Below are 14,217 nucleotides of genomic sequence, written 5' to 3' on the forward strand. Positions count from 1 at the left end.
TCTCGTACTATTCGTACTTTCCTATCCTCTGCCATTCTACCAATGTGTTCGTTTCACTCCTGTTTCCGTTTTGTCACCCATCCATTTATGTCTTCTATGTACATTGCATGATCTTCTTATGTTTTCGCTTCTCTCCCTATCCAACAGACTTTTCCCTGATATTCGTCGAAGTATTTTCATCTCTGTTGTTTTTAGTAGTCGTCTCGTTTTAGATGTGTCAGGTCTTGTCTCCGCCGTGTATGTCAATATAGGTCTAATTGCTGCTTTATAGATTCTTGCTTTTGTGTCTTGTCTTAGGTGTTTGTTCTTCCAGGTGGTGTCATTAAGAGATCCCGCCGCTTTACTTGCTTTTAAGCTTTGTTGTCGTACTTCCTCTTCCTAGTTGGGCATGATTTTTTCAATGCTAAAACCGGTGAAGTGTATCTGGAATGCTATAAAACGCAATTGAGCCGTTATTTCTTGAAATTCTGGAAAACAATCCAGAGGAATTCGGTAACTTAGAAATAACGTTTCAACAAAATTGTGCTCCTGCACACTATTATGGTACAGTAAGCCTTTAGCTAGATGAGGAATATCGCGGTAGATGGATTGGACGACGAGGTTCGATAGAATGGCCACCTCGGTCACCGGACATAACACCATTAGATTTTTTTGTAGGGGTACTTGAAATCTAAGGTTTACGCTGCAACACCTGACAGTATTGACATTTTGTAGATGGAGCACATTTTGAACACTTAATATTAGAACTGGTTCTTAAATCTTTATTAATTAAATGCGAAACTATAATTTTAGATCACTACAATCATAGTGAGCGAATTCCTCTCCAGGCAGTTGTTTCTCGTCTCTGGGAATGTTAAGTACTTCAGATGCCGTGACCACAACATCCTTAAGCTGCTGTTAAAGAAAGCGACTATATTAAATTCTTTTTCTTTCCGACGTTTCCGATTTTTGATTATCCTTCTCTTCTATTTGATCAACTGAATAATACGGAGCTATTCGGTGAAAGACACCCAAGGTTGGTAGAAAATCGTGATTTTGAATGCTCCGAATACAGGACTGTTCGTTGTCGGTGAATATGTAAACCAGGTGCATTATACAATTAGGTTATCCTAGGTGTATATTTGTCCATAGACATATAATACCAAGACTGCGCGCTGTTATCTAAAACTATCTGACGATTGCGACAGAGAAAACTGAGGCTAATAGGTCGGAAGTCTCTTTCTAATCGGAGGGGTTTGTCAAATCTGCGGCAGTGGGAAAGTCATGTGGTTGATAAATCCAACGTCATTGGACGAAGCCGCTGATTAGAATGAGACTTCCGACCTAATAGCCTCAGTTTTCTGTGTTGCAATCGTCAGATAGTTTTAGATAGCAGCGCGCAGTCTAGGTATTATATGTCTATGTATTTGCCACTTGCAAAAGATTAATACAATAATAATTGTATTTTGTATTTAGAATCGTCTGATTATTATTGTGCAGGTATTATTATTATTATTAAAGTAATTATATTGATACAAATATTATTGTTGAATTGTAGGTACATACCCTGTAAACACAAATAAAGGTTTTGTTTATTATTGGATCGTACAATAGGACCTCCAGAGTTTGTATTAAAATTCTAATAACAGTGAAAACCAAAGCTCTATTACTTCATTTATTTTTTTTTAAATTTAATCAGTAAATATGAATCCTGTATATGCTTCGCATTTCTTGGCTTCGCGCGCTTTTTATATAGCGAATGCATGATCCAAACTGCTTTACAAATTACCTGCGAGCTAATAGCGGACATTTTCTTTGATCTCGCAACATTCTAGCAACTCAATTACAGCGAATTTTTTGTCTAAAATAACAATTGTGATCAATTTTGTGTTGATATATTATACTTGTTTATGTTACAAAGAATGCAATAAAGTCATTAGTACAGTTAATTTATTCATTCATTATACAGGGAGTCCCAAAAGTAGCGGAAGGGTCGAATGTTTCGCGAAATGAACATCGGATCGAAAAACGAAAAAAATACGTGTTCAATAATTTTCCAAAAATCTGTCGAATGACTACAAACACGACTCCACACTCCACCCCATGGAGGTGGAATGAGAGGTAAGTTTAAAATCTTAAATGGAAACCCCCATTTTTTATTGCAGATTTGGATTCCTTACGTAGAAGTAACTTTTATTCGAGACATTTTTTCGAATTGTGGATAGATGGCGCTATAATCGGAAGTAACGATTTATCTAATATATTGGTCGATTATCTCGAGAAGTACACTTCCAAATGAAAAACCAAAAAAATGGGTGTTTAATATTTTTCAAAAATCTATAGAATGACTCCAAGCAAGACCCCACATTCCACACTCCACCCTCTAGAGGTGGGTGAGGGTAACTTTAAAATCTTAAATATGAACCCCAGTTTTTTATTACAGTTTTGGATTCCTTATAAAAGAATAAGTAATATTTATTCGAAACATTTTTTAGAATTGTTGATAGATTGCGCTATAATCGGAAAAATACGATTTAGTAGCGCCATCTATCAACAATTCTAAAAAATGTTTCGAATAAATATTACTTATTCTTTCATGAGGAATCCAAAACTGCAATAAAAAACTGGGGTTCTTATTTAAGATTTTAGAGGTATCCCCTCCAGTGTATGGAGTGGGGGATTGTGTTTGGTCATTCGGTAGGTTTTCAAAAAATATTAAAAACGTGTTTTGATTTTTCATTTGGAAGTGTATTTCTCGAGATAGACCGTTTCTATAATTTACCTATGGTATCACGATAAATCGTTTTTTCGGTTATAGCGACATCTATCCACAATTCAAAAAAGGTCTTGAATAAAATTTGCTTACTTTTACGTAAGGAATCCAAATCTGCAATAAAAACTGGGTGTTTTTATTTATGATTTTAAAGTTACCCCCACCCCACCTCTAGCAGGTGTAGTGAGGGGTCGTGTTTGGAGTCATTCTATAAATTTTTGAAAAATATTGAATACGTATTTTTCAGTTTTTCGATACGATGTTCAGTTCGCTAAATATTCTACCGTTCCGCTACTTTGGGGGCACCCTAAATGTAAATAACACCTAAAACTATTATTTTCAAAACCTGCTTACATTGTGTGTAGGTTTCTCACAACAGCTCTTTCGATATCGACCTAAATTTCTTTATTACGTGAATTACTCTAAAATGTATACTATGATATTAGGAATATATATAGAATTAAATGGTTCTTAAAGCTCTTATTTTGTATATGTAAACTTACAAAGCTCTAATTTAATAAATGCTTATTTTATAATAATCTGTTGTGTTTTAGTTGTTAGTCTCTGCCCAATGAAAATTTGAAACTTTTAGAAATAGTCAAAAATTTACATCGGACAAACATGAAAAGCCTTTTGTAAACGCACATTAGAGCACAGCAGATTATTCGTAAACCTTGCATATACAAAATACAAACCCAAGCTAACTTTGATGTTCCATACAAGTATAAATGAAATAATCATAGATATAATTAAAGGATGCCCCCCGTTAAAAACGACAAAATACCCTCCCACACCCAGAATTCAATTTTTTATTTTTTTTACGTTTTATGTGATTAAAAAATAAAACTCGTCGGAATTTTAATCCTGCACGCCCTTTCATTTTTATCATTTTTTCCGTCATTTTTCATTTTTATTTTTTTTAAGTGGAACGCAATCAATTTAAAATTTTTAACCAAATTCACACGCATAGCTGAGGCTTTTATAAAACATGTCTATTTTTTATAGCCTCATAGGTTGAGTGTACATAATCTCAAAAACATTTTGTTAAGTGCATAACTTTTTTTTGGAGATGGCTCTCTTATTTTTATTTTTTGTATTTTCTCAAAAGCTATCTTTGTAATTTTTTTCAGATTTCCGTAAGGTGTGCCACCTTCAAAAATTCGAAACTGTTTTTTTAGAGGGTTTTGGGGATTTCTCCATTTTATTGACTTCAAAATACAAGAGTACAAAATAGACTTAAAAAATCAAAGATTTGAGGTAACCTAGTTCTTTAGGACAATCGAAAATGGGAGAAACACGTTCAAACCCCAAAAAAAGATGTCCCAAAAAAACACCCCAAATTTTTGGGGGCTTTGAACGTGTTGCTCTTATTTTTGAATACTCTAAAGAAAACGTTGATCTGATCTATTTTGAAGTCTATAAAATGGGCGAAATCCCCAAAACCCACCTAAAAAAAACAGTTTTTCGAATTTTTGAAGGCGGCGCACCATACGGAAAAAATTAAAAATGTAGTTTATGATAAAATACACAAAAAAATAGACCTGCAGCCAGCAGACCTCATAAAAAAAGTTATACGCTTAAAAAAAATAAAATTTTTTAAGGTTATGTACACTCAACCTACATGTCTATAAAATACAGACCTGTTTTATAAAAGCCTCGACAATGCGTGTGAATTTTTTTAAAATGTTGAATTTATTGCATCCCTTCTAAAAAAATAAAAACGAAAAAATAAGTTTTTGGTGGGGGTTGAGGGGGAAAGGGGTAAAGTGTTAAAATTGCACTGAATTTTATTTTTTAATTACATAAAACGTAAATAAATGAAAATAATTGAATTCTGGGAGTGAGCGTATTTTGCCTATCTTATCAGGGGATAGATACCCTTTAGTTTAGCGATATAACTTTGTTCGCAAAACGTCTATCAAAAACAGTAGTTCTCATTTTAGAGTACGTTGGTCTCGAATGCGCTGTCATTAGAAAACAGTGTTACAGTTTAGAAATAACATTAATTGCTGATTGAAGTGTTCTTATTTCTTTATAAACAAGTATAGTACTTTATTGGGTTTGATTGTTAAAAACCATTACACTCTATGTTGACTGACCAGTTTGTTTATTTTTCTTTTCAGATGGACATGAAATCTGTTGGATCCTTTTACTACGAAAATTTTGTAAGTACTTATATTCCGAATCTTAAAATTTTGGAAATTAGGAAAACATTGGATATTGTTTTCTTTTTAGTTTAATTAAAAAGATTTATTTGGACACGAGTAATTTTCTAGCAGATTTTTAGTACGGAAGTTACTGATAATTAATAAAATTTAATTTCTGTAAAAAAAGCAGATAAAATGAAAGAATTGTTTATATCACAAAATGTATTAACTCATTCATTCTTAGAGTTTTATTGTTATACCCACATACCTCAAATACAGGCTATTGATTATGTTCAAAATAAGATAGCTAAAAGCAATTTCAAAGTTAACTACCTTGTTTGCCGAGCTGCCCAAAATTTAATTTTTCTAATCTTTAGTAGCCTAAATTTAGAATGGCGAATGAATTCCTCTGTTAAGTTAGCCGCCATCTTGATTTTAAAGACTTTTCAAGACAAGAATCAAGACAAAGAAACTTTGTTAACTGCTATTAGTTTTTAAATGGAAGAGTTATCGCTTTTATAAATCTTTAAAAGATGTATTTGAATATTTTGGAGATTTCTTGGCTTGTCTAAGCTATGATCTGGAATTAGTTTTTCCTGATTTTTGATCGCAACTGCGGCACACCTCAAACGCAATACTGCGACAAAACATGGGTATTTTCTGCAACAGTTGCTGACAATACTTCATTAAGAAATAATTTTAAACCTAAAAATCCCAGAAGCGATGTACCACTACAAAATAGCGGCCTCAAAAGTTTACACAGTATGGTGCAAATGAAAGGAATAAATTCGATATTTCGTAAACCGTAATATTTAATTGTAAATTTTGATATTTTAGCATAAGTATATATCACATAAGTGACGTCATCTATCTGGGCGTGATGACGTAATCGATCATTTGTTTAAATGACAATAGGGGCCGTGAGGTAGCTCATTTGAAAAGTTATTCAATTCTCTATTCAGTAATGTAAACATTAACATAATTATTTATACAGGATGTCCAAAAACAATTTTTTAAATTAAATTAATTGTCAAAAAAAGAAGAATGTATGTAATTTATTTAATTCAAAATACTTTTTACTCTTATCATAAAACAGAAAAAAAAAATTTATTTGAAAAATAAACATTATTTTCGCTTAAATTCAATGTTCAAACCAGCTTCCGCTAGACACCTGCTTTTTGGAAGTTTGAACATTTAATTTAAGCGAAAAGCAATGTTTGTCTTTCAAATAAACATTTTTTTCCTGTTTTCTGACATAGTCCGTTCTTTAACGGTAACATATTGCAAAACCTCTGAATTTTAAAGAACCGCTTGGATTGACATGAAATTTGGCATACACATAGCTAACAAGTCAAAGAAAAAAAGTGATATTGTGCCGATATGTGCTTTTGCCCTGTGGGTGGTTTTCACCCCCTCTTGGGGGTGAAAGAATATTCGTCCAAAGAAAGTCAGGAAATGGATAAACTGGCTAATTTTAAGTAACTTTTCTTCTATAGAGTTTTTTCACTAAGTCAATACTTTTCGAGTTATTTGACAGTGAATATGTTCATTTTTTCAACAAAATAACCATGCTTTTAGACGGTTTTTCGTGAATAACTCAAATAGTAAGTATTTTGTGAAAAAACATTTTTAGCAAAAATATAGCCTGTAAAAAATTTAAAAAAATGGTGTATATATCACGTCTCTTCACCTAGTAGAAGCGGAGTTATAGCTAATGAAAAATTGGTTCATATTCGTCAAATTCCAAATGGAATACTTTAACGTAAAACAACCAAAAATTAAGCACATTTCGGGGAAAATTCATTACAACTTATTTAAAGTTTTAAAAAAAAGCTTCACTTTTGTTTTATAAAAAAAAATTCTAACATCAAAATCAAAATTAAACAAGTTACGCTCAAAATAAAGTTAGTCCCTTTTGGTTTTGGTAAAAAATCGAGAAAATCGCCCCCTAATTAGTATCTTAAATGAACTTAATCCTTACGACTTCACAAGTTTCTTGACTCGTGTATATATTGTTTATATTATCTGTAAGTTTCATCGGTTCAAAGTCCTTATTATTGAAAGAGCTGTAGTTAAAAGGGGTTGAACGAGTCACTGATCACGAATGTATGCAAATTTGGAAACACCAAATCTTAATCAATTTTTGTCTAACAGAAAAACAAAAAAATACATGATATTCAGAAAAGCAAATCTGACTTTTTTGTTTTTCGAGATTTTTGGTATCTCTAACAATTTTTAAGTTATTTTGAAAAAAAGCATATTTTTCAAAATTTAAATTTTTAAAAATTTTACTTTGAAACCAAATTGTTTCAAAAGTAAACACTTTGACTCGATCAAAATTACAGATCATATAAACACAACATAAGTAAAATAATTTGTGGAGCGGTAACGATTAATTTCATTTAACTTGCTAATTAGGGGATGGTCTTCCCGATTTTTTTTTGCAAAAACAAAAGGGACCTACTTTATTTTGAGCGTAACTTGCTTAAATTTAATGCTAGAAACTTTTTGTAAAAACAAAAATAAAGCTTTTTTTTAAACACTTTAAAAAAGTTAAAATAGGTTTTCCCCAAAAAGTGCTTAATTTTTTGGATATTTCACGTCGAAATATTCTATATGAAATTGGGTGAATATGAATCTATTTTTCATTGGCTATAACTCTGGTTCTACGAGATCCAGAGACCTGATGCGTACACCATTTTTTTTTTACTTTTTTATGTGCTATATTTTTGCTAAGAACGTTTTTTTCGACAAAATACTTACTTTTTGAGTTATTTGCGAAAAACCGTCCAAAAATGTGGTTATTTTGTTGAAAAATGAACATATTCACTCGCAAATAACTCGAAAAGTGTTGACTTGGTGAAAAAGCTCTATAGAACAAAAGTTACTTAAAATTAGTCAGTTTACCCATTTCCGGACTTATTTTGGACATATATTTTTTCACCCCCAAAAGGGGGTGAAAATCACCCCCAGGGCAAAAGCACACATCGGCACAATATCACTTTTTTTCTTTGACATGTAAGCTATACGTATGCCAAATTTCATGTCAAACCAAGCGGTTCTTTAAAATTTAGAGCAAAAACCGTGAAAGAATGGACTAACAGTAGTAAATGTATTTTGAATTAAAAAATTACACACATTCTTCTTTTTCTGTCAATTAATTTAATTAAAAAAAAAATGTTTTTGGACACCCCGTATAAATAATGATGTTAATGTTTATATTCCTGAATAGAGAATTGAATATTTCAAATGAGCTAGCACACGGCCTCTATTCTCATTTAAAAAAATCATTGATTACGTCATCACGCCCAGATGAGTGACGTGAATCATGTGATATATATGCCAAAATATCATAATTTAAAAATGAAAATCGACCTGTTTCGTGATTTTTCCGTAAAGTCGCCGGTTTACGAAATAACGAATTTATTCCTTTCATTTGCACCATACTGTATGTATTTCTTGAAAAGTAGGTGAATTTCGCTAGAAAAATTCTGTGTCACTTAGTTAGTAGCTAACTGATGAGTTTAATTCATTTTTGTGATCCTCAAATAATATTATTTTTTAGTATTTTATTATTAATGTTAATTATTATTCGTTTAACGCAGATAAATTCTTTGTTTATTCCAATTAAATCTTTTTTAATTCCTTGTACGATCTGTGTCGCTTGATGTCTTTTTATAATATATAAACAGTATTATTTTAAGTTATACCGACTTTAAACTTTAGTTCTACGATTAAAAGGTAATTATTACTTTATTAGTATTTTTTTACTTTCACTCCGGAAATCGTTCTCAAAAAAATTCAAATAAGCTGTATAAATAATCATAATTTTTGTTTTAATTTGGTAGTAAATAAATTCTTGCTTGAGATAGTTGAAACTTACTTTTCGCTCGTAGTGACAATTCAGGAATGACTAACATTTACTGATAGACCGGGCAGTATCGTCGCCCCCGCTAGCGAAATTATTCCGATTCGATTTTTTTGCAAAAGCTTACTCAAAAAGAGGTCCTTATAACATATCCACAGGGTGCCGGCGGTGCCGTGGTCGAAAAATTGTTTACAATTTCAAATTTTTTCAAAACAAATTCACAAAAATAATTTTTTTATTTCGAACAAATTTTTTTTTAGATAAATTGGCTTATTCTGAGCAAAAAAGGTCTCTTGTCATTTTTTTTATAAAATTGATCGTTGTCGAGTTATATGCGATTAAAAATTTGAAAAATGCGAAAATAGCCATTTTCAAGGCTTAATAACTCGAGTAAACATCATTATTATGAAATTCAAAAAGTGACCAAATCAAGTTTCAAACCCCTTCTTCAAGGTCCTGAAAAGATCTTTGTCATTACTTTATTACAAAGCTGTTATTTTTAATTATTAACAATTAGCGCTATAGTCCAGGATGTATCCGTCGCCCCCGTTAGTGAAATTATTCCGATTCCATTTTTTTGTAGAAACTTACTGAAAACGAGGTCCTTATAACCCACAGGGTGCCGGGCGGTGCCGTGGTCGAAAAATTGTTTAAACCATTTTTTTAAACAAATTCACAAAAATATTTTTTTTAGTGCGAACGATTTTTTTTTAGATAATTTCAGTTATTCTGAGCAAAAAAGGTCTCTTGTGATTTTTCTCTAAAATTGATTGTTGTCGAGTTATATGGCTATTCGCATTTTTCAAATTATAAATCGCGTATAATTCGACAATAATCAATTTTAGGAAAAAATCACAAGAGACATTTTTTGCTCAGAATGTCCCAAATTATGATCGAATAATGTTCGAAGTGAAAAAATTATTTTTGTGAATTTGTTTAAAAAAAATTGTTTAAACAATTTTTCGACCACGTCACCGCCCGGCACCCTGTGGATATGTTATAAGGACCTGGGTTTGAGTAAGTTTCTGCAAAAAAATCGAATCGGAATATTTTCACTAACGGGGGCGATGATACATCCTGGACTATAGCGCTAATTGTTAATAATTAAAAATAACAGCTTTCTAATAAAATAATGACAAAAATCTCTTCAGGACCTTGAAGAAGGGATTTGAAACTTGATTTGGTGACTTTTTGAATTTCATAATAATAATGTTTAATCGAGTTATTAAGCCTTGAAAATAGCCATTTTCGCATTTTTCAAATATTTAATCGCATATAACTCGACAACAATCAATTTTAGAAAAAAATGACAAGAGACATTTTTTGCTCAGAATAAGCCAATTTATCTAAAAAAATTTTGTTCGAAATGAAAAAATTATTTTTATGAATTTGTTTAAAAAATTGTTTAAACAATTTTTCGACCACGGCACCGCCCGGCACCCTGTGGATATGTTATAAGCACCTCTTTTTGAGTAAGTTTGTGCAAAAAAATCGAATCTGAATAATTTCGCTAGCGGGGGCGACGATACTGCCCGGTCTATGATACAGATAAGTTTAAACTATCACTATCGTAAGAATTGATTTGACGCCAATTCACAGAAAACATGATATTTATTTATATAGGTAGGTTAGTTACATTTTTTTATCCAAGTCATGATATAAATTGACATCTAGCAAGCAAAGCACAACAAATTTAATTAGTTTTACTAATTTTTATAATGTGTTAGCAGGCCTTTCCAGCTGGAATGGTACCTTATAAACGGCCAGCAGCAGATAAATCCGGAGTACCGGTTTACCAACCAAACGCAACTACCTACCAACAACTGATGCAATTGCAGCAGCCTTTTGTGCCCGTGTCATGTGAGTATTCCACCTCCCCTGCTCCTCCTCCCACTTCTTGCGCTTCACCGACAGTTATTGAGGCCTCCCAATCTGTTGCTTCCTCTCCCGTATCTCAGGCTTCACAAATTCCGCTTCACCAACATCAACAAATGCAACACCAACCACAGCTCCCACCCCAGCAGCAACAACCTCCTTTACCACAGGCACCACCACCCCTACCACCACCACAATCAAAAGAGCCCGATGTAACTTTAATAACAACAACGGCTCCAATGTCTCTACCCATGTCGCATCAGCCTCAAATTCCAGATCCTGCCACGCTTGCTAAAGAGGTTGCCCAGCAAAACTATGCTAAAGCTATTAAACTAGCAGCTGTCAATCAAAGTCTCGCTGCTTCTCAGTATACACATTTAAATCCGTTAAATTACACTGGAGTGTCTTTGAACAAGCAGGCGCTGGCGGCAGTTCAGCAACCCTCAGCAGCAGCTGCTGCTAGTGCCGCTGCCGCAGCTTTTCCGCGTTACACCCATACGGCATTACCTTTTCAGTTCAATGCTACTGCAGTCAATTTAGGTTTGGCTAATCCCTACCAAGCAGCGATAGCGCAACAGAATATGCTTATGAGCCGTCCGCCACCAGTGCAACTGAATCCTTATTCATTCATGAGACCGCCATATACCGCTGCTGCAGGTACCGCTACCCCGCTTTACGCTAATAGTCTCTTAAGTGCACAATACCCAGTTACAGTTTCAGCTCCTCCAATCACCAATAATACCGCTCCGCAAACAAATATCTCTGTAGCAGCCGCACAGAACAACAATAACAATGTTAATCTTCAACCCTATAAAAAACTAAAAACAAATTAATATACGATTTTCGTTTGTTGTTAAGTTACGTTTGTTGGTTTCGTGTAATATTTTATGTCGGTGGACCATTTTTTTTGCAAAAATCATAAATTTTAATCTTTTAGATTGTAACGGTTAATGTTTTTATTTTATCATGTTTGTGTTACTATTCGTTTGTTCGGACCGTCGTATATCGTATTCAAGATAACAATTTCAATAGTAGTTTGGAAACTGAGAACGTTTAATATATTTTTTTAATTGAAAATAAATTTAAAATTATATAACTTTAGTCGATGTGTGTAATGTTTAACACTAAGTATATTTGTAATTAGGAATATTAAACATTACAGTGCTAAGTTACCATTGATATTATGGATTTGTAACAGTCGTGGTAGTACGGGATCCGACTCTAGATCTACCTTCACCTATCTGTTCACCGACATAGACACAGACAAATACGTCTTGCATGTATTGATTGCCCATCAAATATGTTCATAGGTAATAGCATTGTTTATATAGGGATAGTTGGTCAACCCAATAGAAAAATTTGTTTGATTCAAATTGAGACAGTCACCAGATGTCCCCACAATTTCTGTCAGGGCCGCAATGTCAAAATGCATAGACACCAAGTTGGATACGATCCTATTCATAACACCCCAACTCGCATACATATTAAGAAAAATAAATATATATGGAAGAATATATTTAGAAATTCAATTAATGATATCGTGCTATTATACTCGTATATATTTATAGTAGCATGACATCATTAATTCAATTCCTAAATATATTCTTCCATATATATTTATTTTTCTTAATATGTATGCGAGTTGGGGTGTTATGGATAGGATCGTATCCAACTTGGTGTCTATGCATTTTGACGTTGCGACCCTGACAGAAATTGTGGGGACATCTGGTGACTGTCTCAATTTGAATCAAACATATTTACCTATTGGGCTGACCAACTCTCTCCCTATATAAACAATGGTAATAGGTATCTTTAATAGCCCAGTAAATGACGGCCACGGAGTGTAATCTTCCTAGTGACGACGCAATTGCTTGAATATTTGGATTTATATTCCTCTTACCCTTACTTCATTATTGAGCCCTTTGTTGCTTTTACTTGGGTGGTGAAAGTACTTATCATTAATGTTTTTCATCCCCGAGAAGGGGTGGCTTTCACCCCCCAAGTAATAGCATCCCTGGCTCGTGATGAAGTAGAGGGTAAAAAAACCTAAATACAAATGATCATGCACAAGTACACTCCAAAACCGTCATTTACTGGTCTATTAAGAATAGCTATGAACATATTTTAATATGCAACCCATGTAAGTCGTATTTGTCTATGTATGAACTTTGATAAAAAAATGTTTCCTTCGCTAAACAGACGGACGAAGGTCGATCTATGTAGATTTGCATCCTAGACTATGGTATGTTTTAAAATGACTTACCTTTTAAAAAATAGAAATCAATTTAATGCCAGGCACACATGGACCATTTTGCATTCCGCTGATTATACTGATATGATTGCTTTATTCGCCGTAGATGAACCATCGCACGGGTCTGTGTAATTCGTCCCATCACAAAGACATTGTGAAAATGGATTAAGCTCAGTCAATAATCTGGAGCGCATATTATATGAAATCACTTGTCTTTGTACAAATACATCAAAATAGACACTGTTCGATGTTACTCCGCCGATAGCATTCATATTCAGAGCCTGTTCAAAAACAGATTATTTAATAATCTGCTTTTATTAGCGTATATGCCAGCTTGCCATAAATTAAGATACGTTTACACCTGACATTTCTGATACGAGACAAATCTGATCCATTGTCATCTGTTGCTTATAATAATATATAAATTTCCGGGTATTTAATACACAATTTATATAATAACATGATTAGTGCAAGTTTGTTCATTCAAAGCACTTTAATATCGAAGTAAAAAACTTCTGTTGTAATAACTTTTATAAGTATTTAATTAAAAATTAAATGAAAAATCCAAATGGATTACATTAGTTGTTCAGATCGAACTTTTTCGGACTCATCAGTCCATCATCAGTGAACTTTGAAGAACTTGCGGTAATAACCGCAAAACCAAACAGCGATTAGGTTTAAATTGTTGATTACACACTTAAAAGTGTTAAATTAGACGACATGAGGTCAATGAAAATAGATAAAACTATCCCGAAACTGCATGTCTCTCTCTACTTGAAATAGCAATTACTCGATTGGACCACAATAGCTTGCCAACTTCTTGATCCACTGTTTTAAAAAACATATTTCTATGAACAAATTTGCTTGTCATTGTAATGAAGGATCCTAATACCAAAGTATATGCCACAGTTGGACAATATGTATGTCTATTTTCTAGTAATAATTTCTATAAATAATAATCAACTAGCAGTTAAGACAGCGAGACACTGAAGAGGACTTTCTAGAATATTTTGTTAACCCCAAAAAAAAAGATTCCTTGCCAACGAAGCCACTCGACAGAAAAAGGTCGAAACGCTCTATTGAATCTCTTGATTAGTTGTTGAGATGGCTGTTCGCAAACAAGCGTTATCTTACGTAATTGCCAAAAAATGTCAGTGTAGTCAAGGTGTATACCTTGTTTGGGTTATACAGTTAACAATCCTACCTGACCGAAATAATATGCAATCAGATGTGAACGTATCTTTAGAATATCTTTTAATCTCACTTAGATTAATACAAAATTGTTCATGTACGCTTACCTCTTACCTTACGGGAAAGAAGCTGC

The 14,217-nt window shown here is 33.0% G+C and overlaps 1 protein-coding gene across 1 annotated transcript in view; it reads left to right on the forward strand.

Moving 5' to 3' along the window:
* The window catches only part of LOC114325417 (muscleblind-like protein 1), a 129,537-nt gene extending 117,532 nt beyond the window's left edge, over positions 1-12,005 (forward strand). The window contains exons 6-7 of the mRNA XM_050649222.1: positions 4,876-4,917; positions 10,498-12,005. Of these exons, the coding sequence (XP_050505179.1) occupies positions 4,876-4,917; positions 10,498-11,475 (1,020 nt within the window). The 3' untranslated portion in view covers positions 11,476-12,005. The remainder of the gene's footprint in view (positions 1-4,875; positions 4,918-10,497) is intronic.
* Positions 12,006-14,217: the final 2,212 nt, after the last annotated feature.

Source organism: Diabrotica virgifera, chromosome 4 (genome assembly GCF_917563875.1).
Source record: "Diabrotica virgifera virgifera chromosome 4, PGI_DIABVI_V3a".
Classification (NCBI taxonomy): Eukaryota; Metazoa; Arthropoda; class Insecta; order Coleoptera; family Chrysomelidae; genus Diabrotica; species Diabrotica virgifera.